A 23,009-nucleotide genomic window follows, 5' to 3' on the forward strand; every position below is an offset into this window, starting at 1 on the left:
GAGCCTTTTAAGTTGTTGAGGCTGGCTTTGGACTTGAGATCCTCTCTCTCAGCCTCTGGAATTGCTGGGATTGCACTGCCTTGCCTGGAAAGATAGGATTTGAGGAGTTTCTTCTTAAGAGGAGTACTCTATGTATGTTCCCAAAAGAATTGAAAGTGGAGGCTTCAATAGATATTTGTACATCACTGTTTATGGTGACATCATTCACAATAGCCAAAAGGTAGAAGCGAACCAAGTATCCGTAGATAGATGAATAGATAAACAACAACAAAAAATAGAATATACATATAATGAAATATTGTCCTACATGCTACAACATGGATGAGTCTTGAGGATGTTAAGTGAAATAAGCCAGTTGCAGAAGGACAAATACTATGATTCCTTTTAAATAAGGCACCCAAAATAGTCAAATTTATAGAGACAGAAAGTAGAATGGTGGTTGCCAGAGCCTGGAGAAGAGAGCAGGGGCTATTGCTGTTTAGTGGGTATGTGGTTTCAGTTTCACAAGATGAAAAAGTTCTAGGTATAGAAGGTAGTAATGGTGGTGCAACTGTGAATGTACTTAATGTCACTTCATTGATCTGTACACTTAAAAGTGGTTAAAATGGTAAATTGTATGTTATGTGTGTGTGTATATGTATGTATGTGTGTGTGTGTGTATATATATGTATATACACACACACACACACACATACATACATATACACACAAAGCTAAAAAACAAAACAAAACAAATCCCAAGGGAGGGAATGATTAGCGTCTAAACAGGCCTCATTTTAATGAACTTCAGGATGAACTGCTAGACTTTTGACTACTGTCATTATGGAACAGTTTTTCTGTCTCACCCCTCCTACTCTTTCCTACTCAGTCTTACCCATTGGCAATTCGGAGAATTTAATAATTGGAACTGTATTTTCAGTGTGGCTTGTTATAAAGATTATAAATCTTAACTCTGGATATATTCCTGAGCTAAAATGAAGCCAGAAAAATCCATGACCTGCAACAACCCCTTGCTCCTGTCTACTACGTGTAATCTGGATAAGCTTCTAAGTTTTGAATATTGACCTCTCTGGGTTCCGTCTGAAGTACTCTGTGCCTTTATAACATAGCCATAGAACTTCCTAAACATCACTCCAGATTGTTATATGGATTTAAAAGTAGTGGCCTTTGCGCTTCCATAATGATTTCCTTTTTCTTTGAAATCTCATTTTACAATAAATATGTTCCTTGAGAATGAATTTTCAATAGTACCTATAAATAAAAACGCTGGCAATAATTCTCAGAAATAAGCTAAAGGGTCTTCTGTTCTTTTATATATGCATGTGTGAATATGTATATGAACATATAATTTATTAATTTACACATTCATACTATATTATCTAATACCTATTTTGAATATCTTTTAAGTAATTCAGGGCTGAAGTATGTCTTGCTTTGGTGTAAAAATGACATTAAATGTTGATAAATCATATATTTTCAAGACAGCTAAGAAAATACTTTAAAACTTGGTAATTCCAAACTTAGTTTAGACTTAATATAGTGATATGTGTTGTAATGTTCTCATGCAAACTTTTTAGCAAATTGGTACATGTGATACATTAGAAACCATTTATTTTAGTTGGGTTTATTTAAAGTGACCATGGGGTATAGTCTTAGTATTTATGAAAACTTTTTGTTTCAAAATCTTCTGAAAAAAAAAAAAACAAAACAGTATAATCATCAGAAAATGAGAGAGGGAGGGAGGGAAGGAAGATGGCATGTCAGCCATTTAAATGTGTACCATGAAACTGTGGATTAATTTTGGACGTTTTAGGAATTAATTTTTTGGCGGGGAGACGGGATTGAACTCAGTGTTCTACCCTGAGCTACATCTCCCAGCTCTTCTTGTTTATTTTGAAACAGGTTCTTGCTGAGTTGCTGAGGCTGGCCTAAAAATTGTGATCCTCCTGCCTTATCTTCATATCACTGGGATTACAAGCATCTACTCCTGTGCCTGGCCAGTTTTTTTTTTTTAATGTTGCCAGAAATCTCAATTTCTAAACTTAGACTTCTCTGTGTACTCCATGCTTTCAGCAAGTAATCACAGATGCATTTTTTCATTTGTAATTCTACTGTTAACTTTTTAATCTCTGTTTTAGCAGTAGAGTATTCTTTAGTCATTCTCTGAATGCTGATGATAGAGTTACCATTCAAGTCCCTAGGAAGGGAGATTTGTAATAATGAATGGCAGTGCACTAAGTCATTGCATGTTGCTTCTTCAGCATAAACTAGTAACAGTCTTACTGTTTCAGCATAATGTCCTATTGAAGAATTTTATTTGCTTTACTGATCAAAGACAAACATATCTAGACGAATACTTTTAACACGGTAATAAAAAGGTTTCATCAGTAAACATTAATTTTTAGCAGCTATGTCTGTTGCCTTTCCATTTCTTAAACTATTCTGTGTATTAGGAAAGCAGTTAACTGAAAAAATAAAATTTATTAGAAATTGAATCAGGGCTTTGGAAGAGGGTCTTCAGTTTATTCTTTGTTTCTTGACTTTGAGAATACATAGTGATTAAGACATAGTCTTCTTGACTCTTGAGGGGTTTTCAGTTTGGTGTGAGAGAAGAAAATAATTATAATGTTACAGGGACATTTGTATATGTGCATACAAAATGCTTTAGACTGATACTGTTCAGTATAGTAGCTGCTAGCCATGTATGGTTATTAAGCATCTGAATGTGTTTAGTGAGACTAAAGAACTGAAGTTTAAATTTTATTTCATATAAGTTGAAAATTTAAAACTAATACGTGGTTCATTTCTTGGTAGACTTTGAAGAATGTTGAATAGTTTGGGTATGTGAATCTATATTTTTATTTATTTATGTATTTAGGTGCTAGGAATTAAACCCAGGGGCACTCAGTCTATCACTGAGCCTCTTTGTACCCAGCCCTTTTTATTTTTTATTTTGAGACAGGGTCTTGCTAAATGGCCTCTAATTTTTGATCCTCCTGCCTCAGCCTCCCCTATTACAGGCATGTGCCAACTCACCCAACTAAGCTATAAATTTTATGAAATCTAACTAAATTGTTTGTGATGAAAATTTAGTATTTGAATTGAGATGTGTTACAAAGTACATACTGGATTTCGAAAATTTGGTTTTTAAAAATTAACTTTCATGTTGATTATGTGGTGATATGATATTTTAGATATATTTTGTTAAATAAATTTATTAGTAGAATTCATTTAACCTCATTTTACCTCTTTAATGTAACTATTAGAAAAATTTATATTATTTGGTTCATTTGTATTTCTGTTAACACTGTTCTAGGCGCACAAGAAATCTGTAAATTCTGCCTTTGGAGATGGGGAGCATCTCAAAGAATTGGAGACAGCTCCTTTTGTTTTTTGTTTTGTTTCTGGTTCTTGGGGGGTTGTTTTGTTTTATTCCTGTTCATGGTATTTTGTTTGTTTTGTGGTGCGGGGATGGAACCTATAGCCTCTAGTATGTTAAGCACTTGCTCTACCCACTGAGACACAAGCCTAGCCATCTTGTTGATTTCAAAATGTGTGTGGTTTGCTGGTTTGTGGCTAGGGATGGGATATCTCAGATAGAGGTAAAAATTTCAAGGTATGGAAGAAAAATAGTATGAATGAATAAAAGAATTGTGAACAGCCTAGGGCTTGGGAGTGAAGACTGTTAAGAGAATGGCCATAAGTGAGGTAGAAAAAAATTGTTTTAGGACTGGAGTGTTTAAAAATATTCTCGGATTCTCTGTGATATTTGTACTGATTCTGTAGTTCGTGAAATATTCATTGGTGTTTTTTAAGCAGGTGAGTAATAAGGTCAGGCTTGTGTTTTTAGAAAATAGCATACCAAGAAGATCGATTCGACAGAGTAATGGGGGCTCTAGACCTCAATAGATGATTGGAGTCACTTAGCAAAAGAAAAGTAGTTATCTTGGGATAGAAGAAGAAGGAACTCAAGATACATTATAGTGGAGAATTAGCACAACTTTATTGGATAAAGTAAAGAGACCCAAAATGACTTTCAGATTTTGATTAGGTAGTTTACAACACTAGTAATTTTGATCAGGTAGTTTATATTACTAACATTTAATATTATGGGGTGGTATGTTAAGGAAAAAGGTTGAGGCAGAGGATGTAACGAGTTGAGTTCTATGTGGAATAGCAGTGTTGGTAGGTTTTTCAGAATACCTGACTGTGGATTAAGGAGAGATGTTTAGGGAGATCTAGGCCTTATTAAACAATGGAATCAAGTAAGATTTACCAAGGAGACTGTAAAAACCAGAGGAGAGAATTAATTTTAGTGTGTGGATTCACCATAGCTTTTTTAGTAATAATAGAGTAGTTTCATCCAGGAACATATTGGAGGGCTTATTTGTGCAGGTGTGAAACCAGGCTCTGAAGATTAAGGGATAAATAAGACAAACATTTTTGCTTTAAAGATGATCAAATTCTAGAAGGAAAGGTAGAAAAAATAAACCTGGGTTTTGCTTGTATAGTGCTATAAGTATTCTGATAATAAGTGGCAGAGCAGTAAGGGTAGAAGGAAGGAAGCACGTGAGAGCATAATGGAAAATGTGATTGCCAAGGTGTGGCCTGGATCTTGAAGGGAAAATTCTTTATTTGTTCTTTTTTGGCAAAACTTTTACCTATGATGAAATTCCTAACTGTGCACTTGCATGACTGTTGTGTGTTTTGGTCCGTGTTACCCAGGACTTTTCACAGTGGTGTTAGTCAACTCTTATACCCCTGTAGATACTGAAAGTCTGTAACTACAGCGGTGGTTATGTTTGTAGCAGGGTATGATTGCACTGTTGTCAGTTTGCAGCTGTTATTGAGGGTTGATAGCAGAGAAATGACTTCAGGAGTGTGTTTGTATATGGCTTTCACTTGTCAGGCCATACAGCTTTTCTACTTGGGACCTGCTTTATCATCTGTCAGGGGAAGAGGGTGAAATGGTGCAGAGGGATTGTTCATGTTGTTGGTTAAGGTGATACAAGGAGAGGGAGAGGACAGCAAGTTGAAAGATAAAGGCTAACAAAGGTTCAGCGTGTGAATATATGTATTTAAGGTATCAAGTCCTGTAGTATATTGGGCAGCCTTGAGTATTCTGGAGTAACTAGAAAACACCTGAAAGTAAGGAAAATCATGTGTTTATCATGAAAACCATCATTAAGGATATTACAGTGGGGAATTTATTTGCAGTTATGGTTCCTGATTGAAAGACTGTTAGGGGTGTGTGTGTGTGTGTGTGTGTGTGAGAGAGAGAGAGAGAGAGAGAGAGAGAGAGAGAGAGAGAGAGAGAGAGAGAGAGAGAAAGAGAGAGAGAGACACGTCAGGTAAGTGTAGTCAGGTAAGCATGTACTTGGAATGCTCTTTATCACTTCCCTTGGCATACTTCTCTTTTCCTTTACGGATTCATTGAAGCCTCTGGAACTCTGAACCTTTTCCTGAATGCCCTGCTCACTTCAGTGCTGCTTTTGGTTGTGCTTTTAGAGCATTGTATACACAGTTTTCTCTGTAGCCCTTAGCCACACTACTCTGCAGTAGGGTTCTTTTGCGGGTGGGAGGGGGGCTGATTTTTAAATTTGTCTCTGTCCTCTTTACTAGGGTATTGGCTCCTTAAAGAAAGGGACTGTCCTATTTTCAATGTTAGTTAAACCAAAGAAAATAGTACTGTTCAAACCTCAGCAGGGTAAGTGCTTTAAGATATGAACATAATAAGAATTTGTGAATTTTTATAAATATTTCAAAATTATTAAACAGGAAGGATAATGTCCCCCCACCAAAAAAAAAAAAAAAAAAAAACATAAACTTGGTTTAAGTGAAAACTGTCCTTTGGAAAGTTAAGTGTCCAGTTGAAGTTGGTATGCAATTTGTATCTTTGAAGGTAAAAACAATTTTAGTCCTTTGTTAATGTTGGCTTGTTGATGCTTTTTTCATTTTTCCCTTTATTATTGCTATTAACTGGCCCAGTTATAATAATAAAAAACAATGATTGTGAAGTAGACCTTGTATAAGCAGTTAAATTACAAGAACACAAATTAAAATAGAATCAAATTTTGGGACTAAGTCATAGCTCAGTGGCAGAGCACTTGCCTAGCATGCACAAGGTTGTGGTTCAATCCTTAGCACACCACCACCCTCTCCCCCCACACACAAAAGAAACTTTGAAGCCTAACACTTTAGGAATTTTTTTCCTCATCAATCTAAATTAAAAGTCTGATTATCGGCTGTAGAGATTTATACTATTGCATAATATAAAAATAAACAAATTCATCTATAATAAGGTGACTATCTGAAGGATTAATATTGAGTAGCATGTTATTTAATTAACATCAGGTGTAGCTCTTTAATGTGAATTTTGCCATTCTCTAAAGTTTATTACAGAAACAATTCTTGAACCAGTGCCAAAGCTTTTACCTCTCTTAATATTTACGAATCTCCATATTTTGGGTATTATTAAAAGAAGGGATCCAGGTGCAATCTGAGTTTACAGTTACCTTCTTATGTATATAGTTTCCCCAGTTTTTCCTTTTGCAAATAGTGGAAGGATTGTTGGATCTATCTATATATAGATAAAGTGGAACAGGCCAAGTCTTTTTTTAAATATAAATTGGGACATGTGCAGAGGTGTTAGTCCCAATTTAATTGTTAGTTAATGACAGATATAGTTCAAGAAAGTATTAACCATTCTTCTGTTGTTGGATGTTCAGTTGGATACTAAAAAATAATACTGAAATAAAATTAACTTTTTTTTTTTTTGTTTTGTTCTCCTCTTAAAGGTTCTTTTTTTTTTTTTTTTTCTTTCCTGGTGTGAAAAATTTATTTATTTTTGCTGGTGACAATTCATGAACAGAGTTGTTTTCATAAATGTTAGAAAACAAAAATTTTTTTCATATATTGGAAGTACTTCTTGTTGCTTATTCTTTTGTTTTAACTCCTTCCCTTGATTCATTTGCAAAGTAAGGAGCAGCTTGTGGTCAGAACTTAATACTTAATGTTGTCTTTTATATTTCTCATAATATAAATTTATTGGTCCCAAGGACCGGTTTGCCTTCAGTCCACTAGAAACTTTACATTTTTACCAGTGTCTTTTTAATAATAGTGTACATAAAAATCACATAGGATACTCAGAAATATAGATTAACACCTCGTGCTACTACTTTCTAACCCCAAGTAACTCTAGGATATGGCTCAAGAATTTTAATATGAACCCCATGTGACTCTAAGAGATAATGCAACGACCATCTTTTAAAAATACTAGTTGGTGTTAATATTATTGTCACTTTTATGAGTCCAGTGGGCTAGGCATGTACCTTTTTTGCCTCAGATTCTGATCCCTACCCAAACTCTAAACATATTAATTCTTATTATAATAAAATTGGAAAGAGAAGAAAAATGTAGGGAAAAAAATCACACCTAATCCTAATATTAGACAAAGCTGATAATGTTTTAGTTTTTCTTCATTTACTTTAAAATTTTAATTGGACTTGTACTGTATATTTTATTATTTCTTAACACCATAAAAGTTTTTATCTAACATGTTACTAAGAAATCATTCATACCTTTTTTTGATTCTTACATAGAAGAAAGTATTAACCATTCTTCTGTTGTTCGATGTTCAGTTGGATTCTGAAAAATAACACTGGAATAAACATCTTTGTTAGGAAAACATTTTTTGCAACTATAACTTTTTTCCTTTTTCTCAGTGTTCTAAAAATATTTTTAGGAGTTCTTGAAATACACTGCCAACTTTTTCAAAAAGAGTGTGCTAATTAAAGTTACCAGCAGTAAAACTAGTTGTTATATCCAGCATTGAGTATCTTCATTAAATAAGTTGTGTTTTGGTTCTCTAGAGAAAATGTTGCTTTATTTTGTAACCATTCCTATTGTAATTTACATTAATTTTGTGTACATTTAAAAAGGAGTGTACACTGTTTTTTTTAATATCAAGAATTTATATTTTCAAGTGTTCTTAAGGAAAATTGTTGAGTGATCAATGCCAGTTGCCTTGAATCTTCCCAGTGATTTGGGCAGTTGATAATAAGCATATATAGTTTCTTTTTGTTAGAGGTTATAGTATAGCATTGTACAGATATTGAATAATCTTCTATTGTTTCTGTACCCATTTAAAATTAGATGTAAACTGATTATAAGTGTAGAGTTATTTAATTAATAAAGTAAACAGGGTCTTCTACTAGAAACTGTTTCTAATAGCAAATGAACAAATAGTATTTAAAAAACTATTAGCAATAATAAAAATTTTTATTAAAAATTATTAACAGAGACAGAAATGCAAAAGCTAACTTTTTATTTTTTCATTGTCAGTAAACCTCTTCTGTATGTATTCTGTCAGACTTGTAGATGAATGTGTAGAGTTCAGACAGATATCACCTCTCTGGATCAGTTTTAAAGAATTACTCTCCAATTTTGAGGAGTCACTGGTTACATAATTATTTTCATATGTTATATTATTCCCAGTATACCTTTTAAAATAATAAAGTACTCTATCCCGTGCTTTGGCGAAGATTGCTAGGCTCTGAATTTTCTCTCCCTGATCTGATTTCTGGAAACTGCCTGAAGGTGCAAAGCCTGGGAGAGGTAGGATTCACCTATTTCCCTTCTGAGGCACCACAGCCCTGTGCTGCCTATTATACAGTGCCTCAGAATACTTGTTTCCCACTCTTCATTTACTTTTTAGTTTTTTATTATAGGAAGGCATTTTTCAGTCCTCATGGCTGATTGCTGAATTCTTTAATGACTTTTTTAGTTGCTAAATCAAATGATTGTTTTGAAGTCTTTTAGTTTAATATTGTCCAGTTCTCCCTTTTTTGGAAATTTTTCTTCTCCCTGACTTTCAAATATTGCTTTTCCCTGGTAGACCTTCTACTTCTGACTCTCTTGTCTCCTTCACTGGATCCTTTTTCTTTTTCTGGACCCTCAATTATATTGGTTGCATTAATAATTATAATAGCAATATAAATCATCATGCTAGAACATGTGCTACCTTTAGACTTTCTTATTTTAATTCATAAAACAATTGCTTAGTATTTTCCAGGTTCTCTTACCTTCCTTTTATTCTGTATGCTCTCTTTCTTTAAGTTATTGACCTTCATCTATAAGCCCATGACTTTTACATTCATGTTTTTCAGCCTGCATGTAATTTAACTTTTTTTTTTTTTTTTTTCTGTACTGAGTTCTAAATCTATATGTCTAACAATCTGTGAGCATTTCTGCTTGGATTTTGAAAAGGTTTATCAACCTAATAGAATCTAAATAAAACTCTCTTCACTCCTCTCTTTATAAACTCCATATGTATATGTGGCGAAGAGACTGAGAGAATATTTACTTATCTATCTTTATTTATTTATTTTGGTATTGGGGTTTGAACTTTGAACCCAGGGACACTTTGTCACTGAGCTACATCTCTAGTCCTTTTTATTTTTTTATTTGAAGACAAGAGTCTCACTAAATTGCAGAGGCTGACCTCTAGCTTGTGATCCTCCTGCCTCAGCCTCCCAAGTATGTGCTACCACATTAAATTTATTCTTTTTAGTTATACATGACAGTAGAATGTATTTTGACACATTATACATACATGGCCAGTTTATTCTTTATCTTTTTTTTTTTTTTTTTTGAGAGAGAGAGGGAGAGAGAGAGAGAGAGAGATTTAATATTTATTTTTTAATTTTCAGTGGACACAACATCTTTGTTTGTATGTGGTGCTGAGGATCGAATCCGGGCCGCACGCATGCCAGGCGAGCGCACTACCGCTTGAGCCACATCCCCAGCCCTATTCTTTATCTTGACATTAATCTGTTGTTAAAAGTACCACCATAACAAACTTACTTAAGTAAACATCCAGCCTGCATGTTAATTTAACTTCTGATTTTTTTTTGAGTCTTGCCTGCTTCTTAATTCCTACTATCTTGTCCTATTGCAGCTGTCTTCCATTTTCTGTGTGTACTATTTATTGTACCAACCCTCAACTAATCTCTACTTCTAGTTGGGTCTCCCTCTAAAACCTAGAGAATTTCTGAAATTCCAATCATAATGTACTTTCTGGCTTAAAGTCTTAATAGTTCCCTAAATGCTGCAGAATAACATCTATGCTTTTTAATATGGCATATACACTCTTTTTCTTGTCACTTAGAACCATCTCTTGCTGCTCCTTTCACATACATTACTCCCTGACTGTACCATGCCGTTTTCTTAATTTTTATGCTGCCTCCTATCTCCCCAGCTTTGCTATTACTCATTTCAAATGCTTAGTTATTTGTTTTCAGGTCTCTTCCATTTTTCTCCTATTTATTATTTAAGCTCTAGCATTGTGTTTATTATGCATTCAAATGATGTTTGTTTCACTTTCCTTTACTCGTTTTCCCAAACTAGAAATGTGGATATTTTCTTAGTTTCTTTTCTTTTTATCACAGCTAACCACTTCCAATTGCTTTTATTGAAGCATTTGTGTTTGTATACTTTTGGTCACATTTGTTTCTTTTTTCATTAACAAATTTTATAAACTGCTACTGTTGTGTTAATGCATACAAACACTACCAAAAGCTGAATTTTGCATTGAATTTATAGAATCTGTAGTTTAAATTGCGGAGAATTAGCATGTTTATAAAATTAAGCTCTGTTTCTAAATGAGAAAAACTTATCTCTTGAAATCTAATTTTCAGTTTCCAGAGGAAAGTTTTGGTGGCACTGGTGATTGAACTCAACCTTGTGTATGCTAAGCACTCACAGTACCTCTGAGCTACAACCCCCGCCCTCAAATGAAAGTTTTATAAGTATTCTTGTTCCATTTTATACATTTCTTTTAAAGCATGTTTGTTTGTTTGTTTTTCCTATTGCAAATGAGTTTTTTTCCACCAGTTAAATTTTCTTATTTTTCATTATGTACAAAAAGCTGATTGGATTGTATCCATCAGGCCAATTTATTAAACTTTTCTAGTAGTTTTCATGGACTTGGTATTTTAGATATTGATTATGATGATGATCATTTTTTTGGTACTGGAGATTGAACCCATGGGGCTACACTGCCAGCCTGTTTTGTTTTGTTTTATTTTATTTTGAGACAGTGTCCCACAAATTTTTGAGACTGGCTTAGAACTTGGAAGCCTCCTGACTCAGTCTCCTGAATTGCTGGGACTCCATGGTGTACTCCACGGTACTTAAAAGTGCTTCCTCTCTCTTTTAACTATGATGCTTATTTTAAATACTAATAATTTTTAATGGCAAATTAAAGAAGCATCACTAATTTAAACTTGCTAAGAATTTTATCCTAAATCTCTGTTAAATTTTATCACATGCTTTCTTGGCATCTGTGGAGATGATCATGTTAATCTGTGATTCTAAAGAATTACTGTATGAGATTCCTTTCCTAAAAATAATTTTCTTAACATCTCCGTTTTTTTCCCGATTTATTTAATATAATGTTGGGTTTATTACTAGTATTTTATTTAGGATATTTCCATCTTTATTTGCAAGGGAGATACATTTATAGGGTTCTTAAATTATTCTGCTCTTTTGTTTCAAAATTGTGCTGGTCTTATAGACTGTGCTGAAATATTTTAGTTGGAAAAACAGTTTGAGCTAGTTAAAACACAGGAATTAGAGAGGAAAAAACACACAGGAATTAGTTTTTCCTAAAGATGTAATAGAATTTGTCCATAAACATAATTTTTAAAATGCCTGTTGTTCCTCCAAGTTTTAATTAAGAATCAGGAGCAAAGTAAGAACTCCTTTAACACTTACTGAATTAAAATCTCTAAAAAAAAGTTCTGAGATGTGATTTACTATATAGGGTTGTTTATTATTTTAGCAGAATATATTTTTGTCAGAAAGCATTGTTAGGACTGCTTCACCAGAATATGAAATTAATCTGTAAGAGAAATAAATGGATATGTGTCCTCATGAATAGATTTTCTTTGTAGAAAGATACTGGTTGGTGGTAAATTCAAAGCTACCATTTTTAGGAAAATAATCTAATTTGCATCATCAAATGTAGTACTTGCATAACTATCATGTGCAAAAAAACCAAAAGTATCCGTTTTACATGTGTTTATATTTTGAGTTATTTTTGTTTTCTAAAGTTTGTTCTATGACTTAGACTCATTAAAACTATTTTATACACAAATACTATTTTAGAAGTTGAAAGTATTTACTTTAAAGTTCAGTGAAATTTAAATTTCACATTTCCATTTTAAATTTCAGGGGTTTTTTGGGGGGCGGGGGGTGGAGGCTGGGGACACTACTGGGGATTGACCCAATACCTTGTGCCTGGTGGGCAAGCACTCTACCACAAAACTATCCCAGCCCTAAATTCAGCATTTTTACGCATTCAAAAACTGTAGATACATGACCAAGGTAATGGAACATCTGAATATAATTTTAGGATTTATATGGTAAAGCAGTAGTTCTCACCAAGCCCCAGTTTTGTCCTTAGAGAACATCTGGCCATGTGTAAAGACTTTGGTTTTCACATGGAGGCTGGTGTATATGTGCCACTCGCATCTAGTGGGCAGATGCCAGGTGTGCTGGTGAACATATCACAGTGTACAGCACAGTCCTCAAGCATAGAATGATCTGTCTCAAGATGTACATGGTGCTGAGGTTGTAAATGGGAGATACATATGTAAATACCAGTGCGTAATATAAATGGTTTTCAGATCTGAGCTTTTTTTCCTTTCAGCAATTGGATATTTGTGTACAGTGTCTTTAAGCAAAGTGTATGGAGAAGTGTTTTGCTCTTTACTGACATCTAGTGAAATATTTAAAAACAAAAATTAAAACCCGTTAAGAGTAAATGTCTTAATCAGTGTTCCAGCTAATTCTTCTACAGTTATAAAACTCACAAACAAGGAAACTAAGTAGAGATTCAATGATTTGTTTATGGCCACTGAGAAATTATAATTGAGAAGGTATAGAATCTAGTAAATTCTTAGGTTTTATTCTTTTATGTTTTGCTTTTATTACTAATTTAACATTAGAACTTAGAATATACAATCTTTCTTTTAGGAGTTTTCTGAATAAAAGCTGAGCTACCCATGTGTAAGACATTTTATTTTGTTTGTTTTTAGATTTTTTTATGTTTTAAAAATTTGCCAAAAATGTTTGTTTGGCTCTAAAATTATTTTAGAGCCAAAGAAGACCTTTGCTGTTTTAGTTCAATTCTTTCACATATGGAGATTTAAAAAATCACTATCAGAGAAGCAAAGTGATCTTACCCAACATCATACAATTTTTTAGTGACAGATACTGAACTAGAATCCAAAGCTCTTACTCAAGTGTTCTTTCAGGCTGAAGGAAAATATTAAATACACTTTGGATTCTGCTTATAGTTTTTATTTATTCATTTTCAGTCAATCTATAATTGTTAAAACTGAAGTCATTATTTCTTAGGAGAATTTTTAATTTATGTGTTTATACACACAGATCTATACACGTATACATACCCACATACCTGTTTTTTCTTTGTCTTTGTTTCTTTTTCCTTTTTAATTTACCACTTTTATCCTTTTCTGTGTTTTAAAATGAATTAATATATATGTTTATAAATCTTGTAAATGTTATACCATTTTAAACATGAGATTTAAAATTTTTATTTTACAGGCAACTACACCTCCAAATCCCGGAAGGCCAGACTCTCCTGTGTATGCTAACCTACAAGAATTGAAAATATCCCAGTCAGCTGTCCCCCCACTTCCTGGGAGCCCAGCAATTCAGATTAATGGAGACTGGGAAACTCATAAAGATAGTTCAGGGCGTTGTTACTACTATAACCGAGGAACACAGGAAAGAACTTGGAAGCCACCCCGCTGGACTCGGGATGCAAACATAAGCAAAGATTTCCAAAGTCCAGGAGATCAAGAGGTATGAGTAATTAAGGAGTCAACCAGTGAGTCACCACATTTTCTCTTTTCATTATTCAGAAACCAAATAATTAAATAGTTTAGTTTCTTGGTATCAGTAGGGTAGAAAACTTAAATCTCTAACAATGCTAAAAATTCTTTCCAAACTTCATTGTGTTAATGCCAGTAATGTTCTAATCACTAAGTAGTAAATAACCCTATAGTGTACTTTCTGATTCTAGAACTGAATCAAAGTTGTCTGCTGCCAGTACTTTCCTTTACATTAGAAGATACGAACTTACTGCATAAACCAGTCACATTTTTCAGGAAAAGAAGAGAAGAAAATAAATGATGTACCTAGCCAGATAAATAGAAACAAATTATTCAAACAGATACTTTCCTCTATTGGTTCAGTATGGTATCAAGCTCACTCTTTTGTCACACATAAATCTTTTATTTCTATGTAGGGAAGTAATGATAATTCCTTTGCTACAATTAGATCATTCTGTAAATCTGACAATTTACTTTAAAACCTTTATTTTCTCTAATAAATAGTGTTTTCACCCTCTGGTTTCTCCTTCCCCCACACATCTTGTAGGGTGGTGTAGAGAATGGCTAGTTATATATTTTGAGGAACCCTCATTTTAGTGGTCTGATAAGGTGCCTTGGGACTGTTTAGATGTGCAGGAGAAAGGTAGGTAGGATTGATAGATGGAGTGAAATCTTGTTCTTTCATGGATTAGAGCCCTGCCCTTGCAAGGGACACCTGTAGTTCCAGGAAACAGTGAAAAAAACACGTAGCTCCAGGAAGGCAGGGCTGTAGCAGTGAGGTAACACGTCCTGTATTTAGCAGAATCTAAAGTTCTTTGTAGTTATTAACTCCCTTCTTGTCCTATTTTTTTAGTTGGTTATTTATAGCCTTGATTTGCTGCAAACTTTCAGTGTTCAAGAATGAAAGCAAAAGTCATGAGAGAAATTGTTCATGCTTAGTGTAATAAGAAAATTAGGAAAAATTTTATTCAAATTGTAGACTAAAAACAGTTGAAACTCTTCACCATTATAAAGCATTTTAAACTTCACTTGATTGGTACTCTGAGTAAGTTGATTACCTGGAAGTTTCCTCCCTGGTTAAAATCTTTGGGTCTTTCCATTTGGACTAATCAATCTCCATAGAAGTCTTTAGCTCTTCTGCCTAGAAGATAAGCACTGCCAACCAAGGTCTTGGTGTCTGCATTCAGTTTTCAGGTGGTCCCTTGGTCTTATCTCTCTGTGGCACACATGTCCCACTTGTGTCTGCTGTCTCTCAACTGAGAATGTTGCCTGCTCCCCTCCTTTATAGATGGGATAAACTTCCATACCCTCTGCTGGGGTAGGGAAGGGTACACACCTAGTTGCTGGGCATGATGAAGGGGATTCTGGCAATTTGAGCCTACTTTTTGTAGTGCCACTGCCTCAGTCCATCTGTTCCCTAGGTGCCTGATACTGTCAGTTCCTAAGCTGTTTGCAGATTCTGCTCTGTAAACTCTGAGTTGCCTTTGCTCCCATTTCCTCTGCCTGCCAGTTTAGATTTTGCTTGCTACTGCATGAAGAGTTAAGCTTTTGCTCATTTGCTGACTCTTGGCTCTTTTTGTGTCCTACCTGTCCATGTGGGTTTGTGTTTTAGGGATGTTTGGGAGAGAGCAAGTGTTCACTTTTATCTTAACTCAGAAGCTTTTTATTGTAGTGGTTACCCTAAAACAATGGTTCTTACCTGCGGTGATTTTTACCTGCCAGGGGCATTTGGCAATGGTCGGGGACTGTTTGATTTTCATGGTGAGGGGATTTTGTGTAGTGTGTAGAGAGAGGCCAGAGATTCAACTAAATATCCAACAGTAAATAACAGCTTTCCATAACACAGGGTTATGTGGTCCTGAGTGTCAGCAATGTACAGAGAAACTCTGCCCTAGATATTTTAATAAGTGTCTGTATCAAAGCCTAACATTTTTCAATTTCCTCTTGACTCCTTAAAGCCATGCAAAAACTATATTGCTGTTGTTACATATTTTGTTTCTATTCTTAGCCCTCTTATTGTCATACATGATGATTCTTGATGCTAATCCTCAATTTTATTACTTTATTTTCTTTTCTTACTTTTTCCTGTTTGTTGTACATGCTCATAAAATCTCCCAAGAGCATCTATTAATGCTAGAATCTTTGTTTTTGTTTTTTCTGGAAATTTGTTTTGCTTTTATTTTTGAAGACTATTTTCTATGGATATATAATTCCACATTGAATTCTTGTTTTCCCTAGTTCATTGAAGATTTTATTCTCATGTTTCCTGGCTTCCATTATTGAGCTGAAAATGGAACTGTCATTTTATTCTTTCAGAGTAGTTAATCTCTTCTTACTGGTAGCTTCTAAGATCTTGTTTCTGGGGGCTGGGGCTGGGGCTCAGCAGTAGCACACTTGCCTGGCATGTGTGAGGGTTAGAGTTTGATTCTCAGCACTGCATATAAATAAACAAACAAAAAAAAAGGTCTATTAACAACTAAACAATATATATATATATATAAAAAGATCTTGTTTCTGCAGTTTCACTATGATGTGAGTTAGGTGAAGGTATCTTTTTTATTTCATGACAGGACTTTGTTTGGAACTCTTGAATTGAATGAGTCCCATATTTCACCAGTTCTTTTTTTCCTTCTTCTTCTTCTAGAACTTTTGTTAGATGAATGTTTAATTGTGCTTGTTCTCTTTGCCTGAGCTTCATTCTCAGTGTTCCCAGATCTCACTCCTGTTCACTTATTTTCTTTTTATCTGTTCCTTTATTTGATGTTAAACTTTAATACTTACAAATTTTAAAACTATTGTCTTATTTCTTTGGAAGAGTTTCCCCATCTTTTTTCATTGAAAAGCTTAAACCTACAAAAAAAAGTTGCAAGAAAAATACAGTGAGCATCAATATACCATATGTTCATCTAGATTTACCAGTTGTTAACATTTTGTCACATTTGCTTTCTCTCTCCTTTCCTCCATTTCCCCAACATGCACACAAACATGTGCATAATTTTCTTCTGAACCATTTGAAGCTGACAATGTTTTTTTATTCCCTGAGGGCAAGGGTATTGTCCAGCAAAAACTACATTTATCAAACCTCAGAATTTAATATTGACATACTGTAATGCAAAGATTATAGTCAAGTGTTTTTCACTTGTCAAGTATTAGCCTATAAAGTTGATTCCTTGCAGTGATGGATCATATATTGCATTTATTTGTCATCTCTCTCTTTAGTCTTATATATATTTTTGTTAATCCTAGTACATAAAATTTTTGAAAGCCTAATTATTACATGTTTTTTTTTTTTTTTTTTTTGCCTACTCTTTCATTGTGAGAGTTTTTTAATATGTGTGTGTTTTTTAGTGTGAGATTATAGTTCTTGGAAATTCATAAGTAGGAAATCTTTAATGAATTGAAAGTTAGTTTCTTCAGAGAGGATTTGCTTTTGCTTCTGCCAGATACCCAGAGAATCTAGTGTCCCATGAATATTTAAAAGTAAATCTTGAGCTATAGTTTTTACACCATCTGGGTGGTAGTAATTTTGGATTGTAATAAGACTGCCTTGTGTTTCAGCACTCTGCCTTCTCTCCCAGTTATTGGGGAAGATTCTGTGATTTCTCTAGTGTAGAATAAAGGGACAGGATTTGTTTCCAACTCACTCATAAACTGTGGGTAGAAATCTTTGCAGAGGAAGTGGTCCCAGCTCTGAATTATGAGGTATCCTTTTAGTTTCCCAACTTTGGTAGTCCTGAGTCTGGTTCCCCAACACTTCTTCATTGCCTTAAAAACCAATAACTAACGTTCTAACTTGGGGCCTAGAAAATACTTTCAAGGAGACAGCCAGGCTTTTTATTCTACTTAACACTCTGGATTCTTGCTTTTTTGACCTCTGAGTCTGTCATTTTTCCTCCCTCCCTCCCAGGGATTGAACCTGGGGAATGTTTAACCACTGAACCACATCCCAAACTCTTTTTATTTTTTGAGAGAGGGTCTCATTAAGTTGCTAAGGCTGGTCTTGAACTTGAGATCCTTCTGCCTCAGCATTCCAAATCGCTGGTGTGTGCCACCATGCCTAACTCTTTCTTAACCTCGTGCTCATTGATAATTGGATTGAATTGATTGATTGATAGATACTGGGGATTGCTCAGTATCTATCAATGCTTTATCACTGAACTATATCCCCAGCCCTCTTTATTTTTGGAGACAGGGTCTTTCTAGGTTGCTTAGGGCCTCAGTAAGTTGCTGGGGCTGACCTCAAGCTTGTAATCCTCCAGCCTCAGCCTTCCTAATTTTGGGGATCATAGACATGCATCACCATGCCTATCCAGCTCATTGATAATTTTTAAAAAATTTTAAGAAAATCAGCTGTTTTCATCCAGATTACCAGATGGGATACATCCCTGCCATTTTTCTATATGAAATGCATATGATAGCCCCCTCATCTTTCTTAAGGGCACTTTTGCTGCAGAATATACCCCAAAGTTATTGTGCCAGTCACCCACCTAAATGAAAACTGTCATCAAGCAGCTGTTTTCTAGCTGTAGATTTCAAGATCTTGAAGCTTCTCCTGATTCTACAGTGTAATAAAACATACCAAAAAGGTTACTTTTTATGGCGGAAGATAATATTTTACTTTACAAAAGTTGGAAAATTATGATGTGCATTTTGTCAACTAGAAAGTTATGTTCATTAAAAAAACTGGTTTGTGATTTTAATTATCTCTTAATTTTACTAATTAAATGACACTTTTCTTTTTTTCAGTTTTTATAACTTTTTTTTTTGTGTGTGTGTGTGTGTGTTTCTGGGATTTGAACCCAGGGCCTCCTGCATGCCAGGCAAGCACTTTATCACTGAGCTATATCCTCAGCCCCATCTAAAAGTACCCCCCCCCCACCCCCAAAAAAAATGACTGAAAGGGGTAGGGAATGAAGAATCTTTTTTTTAATACATTTTTTCGTTGTCAATGGACCTTTATTTTACTTAGTTCTATGTTGTGCTAAGAATCAAACCCAGTGCCTCACACATGCTTGGCAAGTGCCCTAGCACTGAGCTACAACCCCAGCCCTGTTTTCCATTTTTTAAAAGTGTTACCATTGCAAAACACAGCTTACTTTATGTAATACTTGTGCACAATTCTCCATGTCAGTTTTTGTGAACATACTGACATAAGGGCTGTGTATATCTTTACAACATCGAGAATCTGTCCAGCATGGTTTTTTAGGCCACGTTATGGTGGTAGAAGTATAGTCTGAGTAAGGTTTAATTGTAGAAAATATTTTAGCTAGGGTTAATAGGAAGAGTCATCACACTAATAAATAATTGTTGAACGAATTAAGTTTAATAAAGTGGTACCTCTTGTTTGTTAAGAAACATCAAAAATTGTTGTTTTCTCAGTCTTCTAACTTCTCTGCCATGTCCAGAGCTTATCATGCATGCTTATATTACTTCCATATCGAATTTCTGATCTTTCTGCGTTGTATCTGAATTTTCTGAATATTATTACTTCTTATTTTGAAGTTTAGTTTTCAGTAGTCTTTTATAAGCATTTGGTTGAGTGAATTAGGATAACTTGCCATTAAATGAGAACATAAAATACAGTGCACAAGGCTAATGCCTTTTTCCACCTCCCTCTCCCATATACTTTCAAAAAAAAATAGTTAAAGGTTTTTTATTTGCCAGGCATTTGTTTCAGTACTCATGATATAGAGATGAGAGAGGATTTTTAAGAAACATAATCTAATGAAGTCCCCTCATCTCTACCTTCATTTTCATGTAGACGTGTATACCCATTCACACCCCTGTCAGTTTTTAATATGAGATTTCAGTTTGAAAACAACATTAAATAGAAGGTAGCACATTATCACTCCTTAGTCTGAAAACATTGTTTTCAGTTTTATTAATGGTAAATTCTGCGAGGGTTGCGTTAATGTGATAAAATAACTAACCTTTTTCAATTTTACCTCACCATTTACAATGTATTATTTAAAGACTTGATTAATTTGTTTTGAGAATTAAATATTCAAATACATTTAAGATATTTGCCAAGTATTACTTATAGCCAAGTAAATTCAATCTCCTCAGTTTTCAGTTGCTGAATATTTATATTCAAAAAAGAAAAATCCTTATTTTTCTGACTATTTATAGCTTCTTTCATCAGAAGAAAACTACCACAGCATTTGTTACAGCCAGTCAGATAGTCAGTGTGGTTCTCCTCCAAGGGGTTGGTCAGAAGAGTTGGATGAACGTGGGCATACCTTATATACCAGTGACTATACTAATGAAAAGGTACTTTCTTTTTTTCTCATCTGGTATTTCGTGGCAGAAGTATCTCATAAAGTGTTGTATACTGAAATTTTAATAGTTTTAGAAAATTCATGAAAATGTTCGCCATTGTAATTCTATAATCATGCAATTGACAACATGAAAACAGTATACTGATTCATGGTTTTAAACTTCTATGATGATAGGATTTTTGTGGTGTTGATAACTCAATACAGACCAACTTTTAAAGAACAGACCAGTTGTTATTTGTTTAGATTTTCTCAATAAGCATATTTCTTTAGGAGTAATTTTTTGGAAATTGCTTTCTCAACCTACTATTTTTATACAGTGTCACTGCTTATATTTTTTTTCTCATTACAGCCAGATTTGTATAAAACCCATGAATCTAATATTTTATGATTAATTGATTTGGCAGTGAATATTGGAGCTTTATGTGTATATTACATCTGGTATCATTTAAGAAAGTAACTGGTTGGTGGTGCTAGTTTATAGAGAGAGTAGACTCTTGGGAATAAACAGAGTAGGGCTTTATCTTTCTTTCTCACCTCAATTATTTGACACCAGAACAGTTGGAAGTGGCAGTTTTCATTTATATCACAATCTATATCATATGATTGTATTTGATTGTATTAAACCATTAGTGTCTTTCCTCCCTCATATTCCCTGTATTACACTGCATGAAGTTCTCCTGTTCCTGATATTTAAATTGTATTGAGTAAAATGCATTGGCTAAGGGAAGCAGTGCTTAAGAGTTTGTGTGAAATGAGGTTTATATTGTTAGCTTTCATACTTAAACATTGAAAAACAATTTATTTTGTTAATGTCTCAAACCTGTTTTTAGGATGGGAGTATATATGTGTTCCTGTATATGTGTACATCTATATGTTTTTATGTCATATGTTTCTTCTTATGTTGTTAAGTAGTGCTTGAATCACTAGCCTAAAGTTTGAGGAAAGAGAAAATTCGCATTAATATTGAGTATTATATTTATTCTTACCAAACTTAAAATGCAAGTCTATTGGTATAACTTTGTTAATTTTTTTGCAGTTTTCTTGAGTAAGTAAAATAAAATTCATTTAAAAATAATGTCTAGTATCTTTAGTAGTAGCAGCTTAAGCTCACTTTTATGTAAATATTTAAAAACCTATTATGTTTTTATAGTGGCTCAAGCATGTTGACGATCAAGGTAGACAGTATTACTACAGTGCGGATGGATCTCGGTCGGAATGGGAATTACCAAAGGTAATAACTTCAACAGTGAACTTCTGTTTCAAGTAGTAGATGAAATGATATCTAAGACAGTTTCAGCAGACTTGTTTTTAAATTATTATTTAACTTTCTAAAAAGTAGGAAGACTAAGTTTTTGAAATTTCATTGAGAATCTTGTATCTCACTAAATTTTTCAAAGATGTTCAGTCATCTTCAAAATACTATTACTGCAATATTATTACTAATACTGCAATACTGACTGTTCCTATTCAGAAATTCTTTTTGTTTAGCTTGAAATGGTCTTTCATTATTTCTGAAGAATTCTCTTCAGTACTAGTAGTGCCATCTTGTGTCTAGTTGGCCTGAGTTTTCTACAAGAAAGTAGTCTTGGGCTGGGATTGTGGCTCAGCAGTAGAGTGCTCGCTGCATGTGTAAGGCCCTGGGTTCGATCCTCAGCACCACATAAAAAAAATAAAATAAAGGTACTATGTCCAACTACAACAAAAAAATAAATATTAAAAAAGAAAGTCTTATTAATTTTTAAGAGAAACCAAAGTGACTAAATATTTAAGATTATCCTCTTAATGTAAATGCGTGATATAATTGAGTCAGTGTTATAATTGAGAGAGGCAGCATGTGGTAGTAAGATCTTCTAGGGCTTTGAGTAGTTTCTCAGTTTTTAAGAGAGGAAGGAGCTGAGTTACATCAGAATCTCAAAGGATGGTTCTGTAGCAAAAAGTGCTTGGTGTCTTGTGATCAATGTGTAGTCCTCAGTTTTATGATATTATTTCATCTTCTGCTATCGTTTGCACTTAGGATAGAATATTAGAATGTTTTGGCAATATCATGAACTCATAATTAAATCAGTTACAGACAGGAGGTATGAGGAAATAGGAAAAATATTATAGAAACTCTACTTAGTACAGTTTGGGCTGTATAATAAAGTCAGTTGCAGATTAAATTCTGTACCTTAAGAAATTTATACTTAATAAAGCCTGAGGTAATTTTTGTCAGCAATTCTTATTCAATAAATATCTGAAAAGTTGTTCAAATTTACAAGTAATGAGAAAAATGTTAATTACTATGAGACAGTATTTCACCCTTCGGATAAATTTTAAAGAATATATGTGTATACATGGGGCTGGGGTTGTAGCTCAGTGGTAGAGCGCTTGCTTAGCAAGTGTGAGGTACTGGGTTCTATTCTCAGCACCACATATAAATAAATAAAATAAATGTCCATCAACAGCTTATAAAAATATTTTTAAGAAAAGAATATTTGTGTCTGTATTTGTGTGTGAACACTAAATTTATAGCTGGGGAGGCAGGGGGAAAAATGGAACATGGATGTTATGGACAGAGGGCCTTTAATGTGTCTGTAATATTTTATTTCTTTTATTTTTATTTTTTGCTACTGGTAGTAAAATTGAACTCAGGGGCACCTAACCACTGAGCAACATCCCCAGACCATTTTCTTTTCAGTTGTTGATAAACCTTTATTTTATTTATTTTTACATGGTGCTAAGGATCAAACCTAATGCCTCACAAATGCTAGACAAGCGCTCTACCACTGAGCCACACCCCAGGCCTCCCCAGACCATTTTAATATTTTAT

At 34.0% G+C, this 23,009-nt stretch overlaps 1 protein-coding gene across 5 annotated transcripts in view; it reads left to right on the forward strand.

The window, feature by feature from the left end:
* The window catches only part of Arhgap12 (Rho GTPase activating protein 12), a 118,438-nt gene that overhangs the window by 47,850 nt on the left and 47,579 nt on the right, over positions 1 to 23,009 (forward strand). For 3 of the 5 annotated variants that reach the window (XM_027928659.2, XM_071599904.1, XM_071599903.1), the window contains exons 4-6: positions 13,633 to 13,893; positions 20,052 to 20,192; positions 21,351 to 21,431. In XM_027928659.2, coding sequence (XP_027784460.2) covers positions 13,633 to 13,893; positions 20,052 to 20,192; positions 21,351 to 21,431 — 483 coding nt within the window. The remainder of the gene's footprint in view (positions 1 to 13,632; positions 13,894 to 20,051; positions 20,193 to 21,350; positions 21,432 to 23,009) is intronic. The other 2 variants (XM_071599905.1, XM_071599906.1) reach the window with 2 other exon arrangements.

This window comes from Marmota flaviventris, chromosome 12 (assembly GCF_047511675.1).
Source record: "Marmota flaviventris isolate mMarFla1 chromosome 12, mMarFla1.hap1, whole genome shotgun sequence".
NCBI lineage: Eukaryota > Metazoa > Chordata > Mammalia > Rodentia > Sciuridae > Marmota > Marmota flaviventris.